The 12,906-nt window shown below is 46.3% G+C and overlaps 2 protein-coding genes across 2 annotated transcripts in view; one reads left to right on the top strand and one right to left on the bottom strand.

Annotated features, from left to right (window-relative positions):
• Window positions 1-11,998, top strand: part of ift80 (intraflagellar transport 80 homolog (Chlamydomonas)) — a 21,138-nt gene extending 9,140 nt beyond the window's left edge. The window contains exons 9-20 of the mRNA XM_085916727.1: window positions 4,506-4,685; window positions 5,854-5,972; window positions 6,280-6,354; window positions 6,783-6,946; window positions 7,066-7,130; window positions 8,053-8,188; window positions 8,266-8,413; window positions 8,479-8,650; window positions 9,561-9,650; window positions 9,754-9,926; window positions 9,989-10,112; window positions 10,381-11,998. Coding sequence (XP_085772853.1) covers window positions 4,506-4,685; window positions 5,854-5,972; window positions 6,280-6,354; window positions 6,783-6,946; window positions 7,066-7,130; window positions 8,053-8,188; window positions 8,266-8,413; window positions 8,479-8,650; window positions 9,561-9,650; window positions 9,754-9,926; window positions 9,989-10,112; window positions 10,381-10,491 — 1,557 coding nt within the window. The 3' untranslated portion in view covers window positions 10,492-11,998. The remainder of the gene's footprint in view (window positions 1-4,505; window positions 4,686-5,853; window positions 5,973-6,279; window positions 6,355-6,782; window positions 6,947-7,065; window positions 7,131-8,052; window positions 8,189-8,265; window positions 8,414-8,478; window positions 8,651-9,560; window positions 9,651-9,753; window positions 9,927-9,988; window positions 10,113-10,380) is intronic.
• Window positions 11,822-12,906, bottom strand: c15h3orf80 (chromosome 15 C3orf80 homolog). The gene has a single exon (XM_085916730.1). It carries the CDS (start codon window positions 12,798-12,800, stop codon window positions 12,117-12,119), a length of 684 nt encoding a protein of 227 aa, XP_085772856.1. The 5' UTR covers window positions 12,801-12,906; the 3' UTR covers window positions 11,822-12,116.

The raw sequence follows: 12,906 nt of genomic DNA, 5'->3' as shown, positions 1-12,906 counted from the left end.
TTTTGCGGCGTGCCATACCATAACCAAATACCGAAATTGTGTGCGTGTGTGTGTTTTGCGAGAGATTGTAAGCACATGTGTGAGCACATAGTTGGTGCTAATAGAATTCTGCTGTCCAGCTCACAGCTGTGTCTTGCTGATGAGTCCCAGGAGGCCCCAGCATGTGTCTATGGTTACTATGTTGAGGCTTCAGCATGAAACCATGTGCAGATCATTACTCTCTCTCTCTCTCCCCCCTTCCCTCCCTCCTGCCCTCTCTCTTACTCACTCCCTTGTGCTTTCTTTCCTGCTCTATCTATTCTCTCGCTTGCCCCCCCCCCCCCCCCTTTTTTTGACAAAGCTCCCAACTTGTGCCACTCTGCAATCACAAGAGTCCGGCCTATCTGCCGGACATTTGTAGAACACCCCCGCTTCGTCCTCCTCCACTTTTAAGAAGTTGGTTTGATGCTGATGAGTGCCACCGAAGATGGCAAGTGTACTCGGTGTACTGAATATTGAGTACATGAACAGATGTAGAACTGTACTACCCCACGTGGCGTTATTTTTCTCCCCGACTCAAATTGAAAGTTTTTTTTTGGGGGGGGGGAACAGACTTTGACAAAGCAAGTCATCCTTTTTAGTTAAAAATTGCTTACCTCAACTTTTAGGATCCAAGGCCAATGGTAAAATACTTTTTTTTTTTTTTTTTTCCTTGATTTGGTCCAGTAAATTATCTGTATCGTCTCATACAAGCTTGCTAATGCTAAGCTAACCCATTGACTCCCTTGCGGTGTCCAATTGCCCTTTTTTTTTTTTACTGAATGCTGATCAAATAAAATTAATACTCGTGGTTCCCAATCAACACGTACGGGTCTCAGCGGTTCCGGACATAGTCCGTACCGATTCTTTATCCTTGTAGCCAACCCCGTTTTGAGTTGAGGGGTCACTGCAAGCTGACATTTACAAGCCTCCGTAATTCCCACCCAAAGATCAATGAAACCTTATCCAAAGCCACCTCAAAACAATTTCTAAATCGTCCCAACTCCCCGCTCGCACCTTACCCAATCGGTTCGGTTTTAAAAGAGAAGCTACGGCGTCAGCGTTTTCACACACACCGTCTGTTTATGGCCAGATACTTTTATATATGTCTAGTGTCTATTCTACTCGCACATGTGTGTTGTGTTTATTGTGTGCGAGGATTTACGCGCTGTACCTGCACTGCCAGGTCCTGTCCCACGCGCACAGCCCCGCAGGCAAACCGAAGCCAGCTGGCTTCGCCGAGCGTCGTCCAGCTGTTGTGATTTATGTAAGGTTGTTAACCCTCCACTAGTTTGGCTCCCAATCGCGCAATACTCGGCTAACAAGTAACGTAGCACGTCTTAGCGTAGATGTACATGAGTGTTGTGAGGGAGTTGTGTTTTTACATTGACGGTCTTTTGTTTTGACGTTTTAGATTAGGCAAAATTTAGCGAATTAAAATCTGTGGTGGCGGTGGGGGTATTCTGGGTGAAAGCGGAAATCTATCCACGGATTTTAGCTTGGCCTTGTCATCATTGTGCCCTTTTCACCACTTTCTTAAGTTCTCTTTGAATAATGCATGAATTTTTATTGACACCTGACATCCGTGTTTTTACGGAGTGTCATTCAAATGTTTGTCCTTGGAGTTATTTATGGAGCAAAGATTTATAGATGGTTAAAACAATGCAAAAACAATCCAAATAAAAAAACACCCATAGCCTTGTTTACCAATGACTCTGATCTAATAAAATGAATCAGGTCTGGCACTACTGGAGGCTAATTGCCTTGTAGTTATCATGTTACGACACTTAACATTTCTTCGGGCTTGAGTATTCAAAGCGGGGTTAGAAGGGCCGACCCATTAACACTAATAGCGGTTGAAAGTATTTTCTTCAGAGTGACAGGAGTGCCAGAGATGAAGGGCAACGTAAGAATCAGAGGTGGGGAGGTCTCTTGACCCTTTGTCCGATTAGCATTTTGTTTTGCATCAGTGCACGGCGGAGCGCTGAGTGGTCGCCGACAGACATATTTAATGCCTAAGACATAATGGGCCTGAATCAGCAGATCGCTCCACAGGGAGCTATTAGTGAAGACATGTGCCATTAACCCCTTCCTGGCCTCAGTTCCAGACCGGTCCACCCCCATTACCATGAACCATGCAGGCCTAAACTAAGAGTAACTAATCTAATTTTGTAGCAGAACTAAAAACACAAAAACATCTATGCTGATTTATTATTATTCGTATTATTATTCTGGGCTGTTAAAGTAGCCTACGAATCTACTGATTATTGCATCGATTAATCAAATATTATATGAACATTGATTTTGCGTGATCAAAACCAATCGTATGCATGTGAGGTGGATATCTTATTTTTGCCCACTCAGCATGTTCTCCTATCAATCTATGACTTTGTGTGTTTATCGCTTTAAAAGGCGGGGCCTAGCCCTGGTGAGTGATGTGGGTGTCAGCAAACGATTATTGTGGAATTATTTGAATTATAATATCCAAGTATGATTAATTCAATTAAAATAATATTTTTTTCAGTTAACGGCATATGACAGTTATTAACTGGAACAAAATATTTATACAAAAATCAATCATTCGAAACAATAATTATAAAATGGTGAATGAGGCGAAGATGCTCAAGTCGCATCACTGCATTATTTTCCTGTAACACTCCCGCATCCCAGAGGTACATTTCTGCAGCTCAGCACTCCAGGCTTTCTCACCTACACGCAACTAACGTATGCGCGTCTGAGTCACATTAACACACATGTGTCAACACACACAGGATGTATGCGTGGGCGTTTTTTTTTTTTTATATATTTTGCTCTGCTCACTGGAGCGATGGTCTCAAGCGTAGGATTACCAGACCTCGTCTTCTGCCGCGACACAAACACTTGCATGTGTATGTTTGTCCGCATGTGATGCTGTATATACGTCGTCGACCTCTATGAGCTCATTGTGAGTTTGAGGGATCACTCCCACCACTTGGCTGGGCAACACGTCATGTCTGTCACCTTCCCTCTGGCCACAAAGCTGCCCATTATAGAAAGTCGAGGGGTTCGGTGACCAGTGAGTAATGCCCCCCCCCCCCCCCCCTCCCAACCCCACTTGTCCTCTTCTTTCTGTCCATTTGTCCACACTCCCCCTATACTTAAATCTTAAAACTTTTTCTATTCCTCACATATAGTCACGTATGCACATAAATATTGTCCGCACATAAGATGACGACCCCCCCCCCCCCCTCCCTTCTTCTCTTTTTACACGCAGCGATGCGCCAGCACACACACACTCAAATGCCGGGTTGTTGGCCGACTCTTGCGGGAGTAAAACGGCTCAATGTGTTAAAAGCATTAGGTAAGCGTGAATCCAGCAGCACTCCTTTTTGGCAGGTATCACATGTCCTGCTTCATTACAATCTGGTGGACGCATCCAGCTGCATCCATCAAGACATCCCCCTTTTCCCCTTTTGCCCCCTTGGGTGCTTTAACACAGAGTGGGCCATCTCAAGACGTTAGCTGCAGAATAAATGACGTCCATCATTATCGTTGAAGCCTCCCCGAACACGACTCCACTCGTGTTGTGAATGTCCAAAAAAAAAATTATAAGTGAAAAAGGGAAAATAGTCCCTGCTGCCATGAGGGGAGGGGGACGCAATTAAAAGGCGATTCCATTTAAGTATAACAAACTGTCTCTTGTCCACATTGCAGCGTCGTTTCTTATTTCTGCCGCAAGTATTTTTGGTCTCAATATGACGTGGGAGGGAAGCCAGCTGAGGAACACGAGGAGCAGATCAAAGCAGCTAACCTGTAGCGACTTACCGGAAATAAGGCCACACCTCGCATCCCGCGCTCAACACACTGAGGTTCTTTTCTCCACTCTTGGCCCGCTGAGCTGCACTTGTCCACCCACCGTTGCCAGAAAAGGGCTACGTTTTAGGCTAGTTGAAGGTTTCAAGGTTCCTGCTTGTGGGACAGGTGAGGCAACCCTGGCACAGTTCTCAGCTCCAAATAAAGCCTGATTGTAGTCATGTGGGGGGGGGGGGGGGGGTGCTTGATTTTTGTTATTTAAAGGATGTTAGTATTTCTGACATGTGACACCTATATGGAGCTACTCTTCCCTTAGGCTTCACCACTAAATCAATTCCGATTTAAAAAAAAAAAAAAATACAAAAAACAATGTTTTGTTAGTCAGACCCCCGTTGGTGCTTTTCTCCGTGCACCCTGCACGCATGATAGATGAGGATAGCAGAGCGTATGTTTACGAGCGCAACTGCTGGATTTGGCAGGGCCGAGCGCTCCTTCAATGTCTCGCAGTTCATCACGGCTCGCTGATTGACTGGCTGGGACTTGTTTCCAGCAGCGTTTACATTATGCGCACGGGGGTATCTGCTCTCACTCGGCCGCTCACCTCCTCCATAAACCTCCATTTGCTTCCAAGCGCTCCCAAAAGAAATTGCGGCCATCATCGTTAATGATGATATTCCTCCCCCTCCTCCTGGCAGTGGTCCTACGCTTTGGAGAAACCCAACACGGGCAGCGTGTTCAGCCTGGCTTGGTCTGCTGACGGCACGCAGGTGGCCGGGGCCTGCGGGAACGGCCATGTCATCTTTGCCAATGTGGTGGAGCAGCACTGGGAGTGGAACAACTTTATGATCAGTCTCACCAAGAGGAAAACCATGCAGGTAGACACAAACACACTCTCGCACACTTTGTTGGCTGTAGCTGCCAAATGAAATGAGATTCAACACAACAGATGGATTAAAACTTCTACCTTGACTTTTTGAATAAGCACAGAGCTCAGCCAAGGTTGAACAAAAGTGACGAGTGCGGAATTGTTTTTTTTTTTTCTTCCATTAGTTGGCTTTACGTAGGATGACGTAAGATTGCGACGCTAGTGTGACGAGATGGTTCTTTCAAATGTGAATCCAAAAAGAAAAAAAAATGGTGGACTCCGTATTAGTTAAATCGATCATCAGAATAATAATCGCCGATTAATCGATGCATTACCATCTCGATTAAGTTTTTTTATTTTTTGGGCTAGTTTTTGTAGGTCATGCCATTACAATGTGCCTGTATACCTCACGTGCTTCACTTGCATACGTATGCAAGAAAAAAAATCGGCTCAGACTTCTTGTAGCCATATATTATATTTAGCCCCTGCCCGTTCGCCAGGCAATGACAATGGCTACCCTGTCTAGCTGCCTCCCTATTTTGTACTGTTTAAAGTCAAGCTGACCACAAAGTAGCATTTACACCCATTTAACATGCCCAAACATCCATAGAAAAGGGATACACACCTCGAGAAAGAAAAAAAAAAAAAAACAGGATCAGGCATCTTTACTGAGTGCAGTTTGTGTAAGCCAAACAAACGCGGGTCATCGGCCACTTTATTTTCAGCCTGCCAGGCACTTTTCTGTCTCCCTCCTCAACCCGGGCCGCTTTAAACGTGCACATCTGCCAGTGGTTTGTGAATCAGCCGGCTAAATTTACCACCTTGCGGTCTAATGTTGTTTTTTTAATTCTTGCTTGTGTTGCTTGTAAATTTGCCTTGCCGGAGGGGGCAGAAGAGGAAGATTTGTAAAGCTGTAAAAATAACTCCACCTTTCACCTGGCGTTGGGAGGGAAAAAATAAAGCCCTTTCATTCATTCAAAGCGAGCTACGAGGGAAGTATTTATCTATCGGCGACGTGCGTACGTACATTCCGAGCAGATAAAAATGTCTGACCGCATCTAGCCTACGTATGCTCGGATATATGATCTACTGCTTCCTGTGTGTATAAATAAAACATACGGCAATCTTTCATGTGCCATTCTATATGTATATATATATATATTTTTTTTTTTCCACAGGTGAGGAATGTGATGAACGACGCGGTGGACGTGTTGGAGTTCAGAGATCGAGTCATCAAAGCCTCGCTGGCTTTCGGGCACCTGGTCGTGGCCACATCCCTTCAGTGCTACATCTACAAGTGAGCGCTTCACACGGTCGGTCGGCGCATCCTCCATTCCCACTGCCACCATTTTTCAAACCCATTTCCCGGGATATAATGTTACTCCACTTTGAGAGTTAACATAAGCCTCCTTATATGGACATCAATTCACACATGATGCGTTGCCAAAGCGAAACGCTGCTCCTCATCCTCGAAGCTGTTTCGCTTAAAAAGGAAGTCAAAGATATTTGTGTGCCATTTCCAATTCCACTTGCAATAAGAAAAACACCTGATAAAGCTCCCTTTTAAATATTCTCTCATATTTGTGTTGTTTTGTTTGTGCCAGCACACGCAACTGGAACACTCCCCTCATATTTGACCTGAAGGAGGGAACAGTCAGCCTCATTCTCCAAGCCGAGAGGTGAGCCGCATGCTTTATCCCGGCGAGCTGGTGGATCAGGAGAGTGGAAGACGGTCATAGGATCCGCTCACCTTCCTCTCCAAGGCTTCATTACACACACATCCACGCGGGAAGCGGCGCTATAGCTTAGTCAAAGTATGTCATGTAATAAGTCTGATAGTGTAAGCACTCGGGAAAATCCGATTATTATGGAGTAGCTCTTGTGCAGCACTCCAGCGCAGTACCCCTGACACTCATCAGACCGCTAAATTAGATTGCTTGTCATTTCTGTAATCACGGCCGAGCCTCCGACGTCACGGCGAATAAAGTCGCTGCCGCGCGTAAAAATCCTCTAGCTAACGACCATCTGGTTTTATGAGATGAATAGCCGCACTGCACCCATATAAAAGTCTATGTTTGCCGTTCTCCTTCCCCTCACTGCCACTCAGACATGCTCTTCTGGTGGACGGGGCAGGCTTGTATATTTTCTCCTACGAGGGCCGACTCATCTCCTCGCCTAAATTTCCCGGTATGAGGGCTGACATGCTCAATGCTCAGTGCGTCTCGCTCAGTAATGACACCATCGCCATCCGTGACAAGAGTGATGAAAAAGGTGAGAATGTTCACTGTCATAAATATCATTGCACCCTATAAATATCTTTTTATTTTTTAAATTTTCTTCTTTTTTTTTTTTTTTTTTTTTTTTTTTTTTTTTTTTTAAATCCTCACTAGTCATCCTTCTCTTTGACGCCTTGACCGGCAAACCTCTCGGTGACGGGAAGTCTTTGACTCATAAGGTAAGCAAATCCGTCAGTGGGAGGGACTTCTGATTCTTGGGATTATTTTTAGGATTATAAACAGAAGAGAAAAACAATCTCCTGGTGTGCAATATAAATAAGTACACGTCACCAGATTTGTTATATAGATGCTAAATTGAGTGCACATGAATAATAGTCTTGAATTTCAGTTTTGAAAAAAAATTATAATTCACATATATTCAACCACGGGTGGCCTAATGTAATTTTCTCATCCAGACCCTGTGGGCATTTTTTATCACGCTCAGTCCACTATCTAGCCATCTTCTATTTTGCTTACCAAATGCAACCATGCGTATCCCAAGCCGACCGTGAACGAGCTTATTTTCCGGCGGGAGTGGCACAACTAAAATAGTCTGTCTGGCCAAGTCGTAGATGGTGCCTATATGGTTTGTCAATTTTTAGATTTTACGGCTCCTTCAAGCCTTGTGTTGTGAATCTATAAATGCTTACTACAGCAGAAGTCACCCACTTGAGAGCTCCTGTAGTGGAAATTTAAAAACAAACAAAATCTTCAGCTGTATAAGTGATTACATTAAGACTTTCTCTGCTGCCTCTTGTTCATTTTGATGTCATAAATCAAACTGTCGCGCTGTATTTCCTACACCAGGGTGGGATGGGTTCATTGTACGGGGTGGAGGAAAAAAAAACGAGTAAAGCACAAAGGAATCGGAGGTAGCATCAGTTGCTGTCAGCGTGGCGTTGTCTTCTAGCAAGCTGAGATGAAGCCAGCTGGCTGAGCATCTCAAACATAAACGTGCACGCATTGACTCCTAAAGAAGTTCACGCAGATGACTCAAACGCAGGCGCACGCCTGCCGGGTCACAGTGCAAAACGTACGTCTTGCTTCTGTCACTCACCCCCCCCTCCCCTTTTTTTATTTATTTTTTATCTTCGCGTGCAGCTGGAAGTGGTGGAGATAGCTCTGGACCAATGCGGTCCGTCCACCGAAAGGAAAATCGCTTTGATCGACAAGAACCGCGACCTTTACCTCACTTCTGTGCGCTACCTCGGACGCGAGCCCAAAATCTGCAAAATCGGTACGAGTTGAACATATCCGACCTGAAAACATCTTTTTCCGCTTTCAACTGTCAAAGTTGTCGTACGTCCGTCGTAGGTAGCATGATCCACAGCATGGCCTGGAACAACACGGCAAACGTCCTGTGTGGCGTCCAAGACAACCAGTTCACCGTTTGGTACTACCCCAATGCTGTCTTCATCGACAAAGAGCTACTTCCTAAAACACTTTACACAAAAGATGGCAGGTAAGACTCCGACGGTGATTATCTTTTTTTATTTTTGTGTTGACACGTCTCCTTCCACTTCCAAGCGAGTTCAGCCACGCGCCGCACATTCTCAGCTACGTGGACACCAAGGTGCGCTTGCGCCAACGCGACGGCTCCTTGCTTTACACCAGCGTGCCTCCATACGCCGGGCTCCTACACGAATACAGCAGCTCGGCACGCTGGGAGGACGCCCTGCGCCTCTGCCGCTTCGCCAAGGTAAGACGTCGGGCATATCCATATGTCGGGTGTGCGTCACCCTCGAGCGGGCGTTCGTCTACGAGCCGGTCGGGAATGAAAAGGTAGCGGACAGGTTTATTGCCCCGAAGCAGCAGGCTTTAATTAGCCTTCAATTAGCCCGGTGACACCGTTTGCTGCGTGGAGGCCCCGTGGAGCTCACTCGTAACTGAACACGCAGCCTCCACCCGAATGCACGTATGGACTCTTCAAGGGCTGAGACGTTTTTTTTTTTGTTTTTTTCTTTTGTTTTCGCTTAAGCAATGACACGATAACCACTCGTGTCTCGTAGCAAGAGCTAAGCCGGGGACAAAGAGGATAAAGAGAGCTTTTTAAAAGCCTTCCCCGCAGCTGTACTTCTGGTAAGAGTTTGGTGGCACGGCGGTTTTTCCCGGAATCCCATTTGTCGCGAAGGATTGATGCAAAGCGTGTTTGGATGCGCGCAAGCACACACACACACACACGCAGTGACACACAATCTCATCTGCGATTGGTTTGATTTGCTCGAGCGATGACGGTGTTGTTTTCCAGCCGGCGGTTTGTCGTTAGAGCCGTTTGTCGTGGTAATAGACGGTGATTAAAGGGAGGAATACACAGCGGTGACTTTGGCCAGCTGATGGGCTCCATTTTTAATGAGACGAAAGGCGGTGACACATTTGTTTACGTTCGTAAGCGTTGCGTGAAGAAAAGGTCTGTTTGTTTGACGTGGGTTTCACCAAAATGGCTGTCAGACTTTGTGGAATGAGAGAAACACGGAGCACTTCCACACATCTGTCATGTCAACGCGTGTAATACAGCGGAACCGACTCACGCTGGGGTTTCTCTCGGTCTGCTTGATCTGATGCCACACCGTTCAAAGTTCTCGTCTCGTCGCACTTCCTCTCGTGTGCAGGAGGAGTCTTTGTGGGCTTGTCTGGCTGCCATGGCGATAGCCAACAGAGAGCTGACCACAGCGGAGATGGCCTACGCTGCCATTAGAGAGGTAAGAGCATCCATTAATGGATCCGTTAGCGTCGGGCTTTTTTTTTGTCTGGAATGAACACACGGCGCTTCACGCCGACGTTTTTTCCTCCACACTTCACCAGTTACCGCGAGTGCATTACATCAACTTCATCAAGCAGCAGCCGTCCAAGGAGTCATCTTTGGCTCACCTGCTGCTATTCAGCGGGCAGGTCCAGGAGGCCGAGGCCACTCTCTTGCAAGCGGGCCTCATCTACCAAGCCATCCAAGTCAACATTGATCTCTTCAACTGGGAGAGGTGAGCAACTGTTTCTGTCAGTGTGTGTTGGTTAAACTTCAGCCTCGTTGGTGTGTTTCCAGAGCGCTTGAGTTGGCAGTCAAGCACAAAACCCACGTAGACACCGTGCTGGCCTATCGAGAGAAGTTCCTGCAGACATTTGGCAGGAAGGAGACCAATAAGAGGTTCCTGCAATACGCTAAAGGGGTAAGCGGAAACAGCCTCTCTGTATTTGCTGCTTCACGTTAATTGATTCGGGCAGCAATCACATGCAGTTTAACAATTGGGGAGGGGGGGTGGGGGGGGGGTCTAACAGTCTCCTGTTGTTTACAAGCTTTTCACTCACGGTTTACACGTTCAATCTGATACAAACACTGCGGCCTTAATCAGTTCCATACTGGCAATAGAGCTCAGGAAATTAGCCTTCTCTTGATGTTTCTCACTGGCTTTTCTGACTGGCTTGTCTTTCTCCTAGGTTGAAGTGGATTGGGAAAAAATCCAAGCCAAGATTGAGATGGAGTTGTCCAAAGAGAGAGAGAAAGCTGCAAACGCCTCCGTCAGGAGCAACTTGGCCCAGCGGCGTTAATGTCAAGAGAAATCTTCTGATTCTCTCCAAGGCTCGGGCTGTCCAGTAAAAACAACAAAAAAAACCTATTCTTTCTGAATGATACACCTAACACAAGATGGATGAGAGACCAGCCACAGTTTGAGGAAAAAAAAAAAACTCTTGAGGTATTCAGGGATTATTGGTCCCCAAAGTGGATAATAATTGTCCAGTCTTAGGTTTCATTGTACTCATAATACGGCCTTAGCCACACGGGAACACACGACGGACATTTGCACCTTTCCGCGTAGTCGTGACATTTCCGCAGCAAAATGCACCGTTGTGGCCTTCCTCTCATCATTTCAGACTCATCGTTGCTCTTAAATCTTGTTTTGTGATGTGTTTATACGACATGATAGATATTTTTACAGGTTCTAGTCAAGAAGAAAAATTATTTAAAAAATCTTTCAACAAAACAAGTGTCCCTTTAGTTTTGTTTTTTTTTTAATCTTCATAATAATAATTAAAACTGAAAGCAGCAATCAGAAAATACATTCCACACAAATACTTAAAATGATGAACATAAAAGTCAATGCCAAGTTCTGCCGTAGCCTTTTTGTGTTTATGTTCTTGTGCCTCTCTCCGTACTCAACATTTATTTGTGGAAAATGGAGACTCAACCTTGCCCCCCCCCCCAGTCCTGCCATGGGAAGATGTCAGTTTTATATGACCCTCTGTTAAAATTTCATGTAAGCTACTTGAGAACGCTCATGTCGTCTCACATGTTCAAAAGTCACTCAGCGTTCACACCTCTTAAGCCTCGTAAAATGACCACTTTCTCTCGGGCCGTGGTGCTGGTGGGGAGGGTGAGGGGGGGGGGGGGTTTACTCCCCTCTCATCTGGCCCTTAAGTGGGTTCTAAACATGGATTTGTGCTTCTAAGTGCTAACCCCATCCACCCACAGATTTCTCTCTGGCGGAGCAAGGCCATCAGTCATGGTCGGCCAGTGTTGGATTACATGAGCCACTGCGATCACGCTTCGCTTTGCACACTTTTGAAGAAGAAACCAGACTGCTCTCTAATTGTGAAATGCTCTAAAGGGGAAAAAAATAAAAAAACGTTTTTGTTTTTTTGACTCACTTCAAGTAAATGGCATTCTGCTTATTTAATCCACGTAAGCGGGACATAAATCATAGCGCTATGATGTATGCGGTGTCAAGAGTAGTTTTGGGATTGTTGCAAAAAGGTCACCTCATATTTCATTAGGCAAGCAATGCTTGCAGAATGAATGATGGTTCTTGCTAGTCCACTTCCTCCCCCTCCTCTCTCTTCCTGGATAAGACACAGGAGACTTTGAAGTATTCATGTTAGTCGATGGCAGTTTGAATTGAAATTGAACTTGATTGATTTCTGCAAATTTTACATCATTTTGGTAAACACCCACAATTAAAATGCCTCAGATTCATGATTTAAAACTTGCTTGTCTCAACACAAAAATGTATCATTTTGTTTTTAATCACATTGACATAACCCAGGCGGGTATTTGCATACAAAAGGCAATTGTTGTCTCTCTTTTTATTGTCAACATTCGCTGTTAAAATTGCACTTGAGAGTAAAATTCAAATCAAAATAATAACAGGATATTGTCTTAATGCACGTGGTTTCCGTCAGACAGAGTTCCGAGATGTCCTTGGGCTAGGCTGCTGCCCTCCCGACCCCTCCAGAACATCCAGTCTGTGCTCTCCAGCCTCCGGCCCGGCCGCTCTTCCTCTACCCGGACTTCTCGTCTCGATTTCGGCCAACAAGTTGTCGTCGGAGCGGTCTCGATGCATCTCCTGCATGCTCTCCTCATACGTGGGCAAATATTTGACCTCATCGTAAGCTGGTAAATTAGGCGAGGCGAAATCTACCGGGTTGCACTCGGGGTAGCGGTCCAGCAGGGAGTCTTGAGAGGCGGACGCATGGCCGTGGAAGAACGAGGGCTCCTCCCCGCGGTCCTGGTGCGGGTGACGGCGCGGTCTCGGGCACACAATCCTCTGGATGAAGTAGCCCATGGCGAAGAGCAGCAACAGGATGAGGATGCCCGACAACTTCCGCGTGAACCAGCCCACGTTGTCGAAGAAGATGTGCATCGGGAGTTTACAACATCGAACCATTGAGCCTCCGACTCCTCCACCACCACCTCCGGCGGCGCTGCTGCTCCCGTTCCCGGCGACGATTGGCGTGCAGCACTGTTGGCCAACGGCACACTGAACCTCCTCGCAGTTCCGCAGGGCTTGACACACGGAGAGAAGGCACGCCGAGAAAAGGGTGCCGCTGCACCCGCCGCCTCCGCCGCTCAGACGGGGCATCGTTGTAATGTTCTTTGGTGGAACCCCCCCACACCCCCCCGCCTTGAAAAGCGTGTTGCTTGGACGGCAGGTGTTCCTTCCGCTCCGCACTGTGTTGCGATCCAAA

The sequence above is a fragment of the Syngnathus leptorhynchus genome, chromosome 7 (genome assembly GCF_054491065.1).
Source record: "Syngnathus leptorhynchus isolate UIUO chromosome 7, UIUO_Slep, whole genome shotgun sequence".
In the NCBI taxonomy this organism is placed as follows: domain Eukaryota; kingdom Metazoa; phylum Chordata; class Actinopteri; order Syngnathiformes; family Syngnathidae; genus Syngnathus; species Syngnathus leptorhynchus.
The sequence above is the reverse complement of the archived record's forward strand: the minus strand, read 5'-3'. Positions and strand labels throughout refer to the sequence as shown.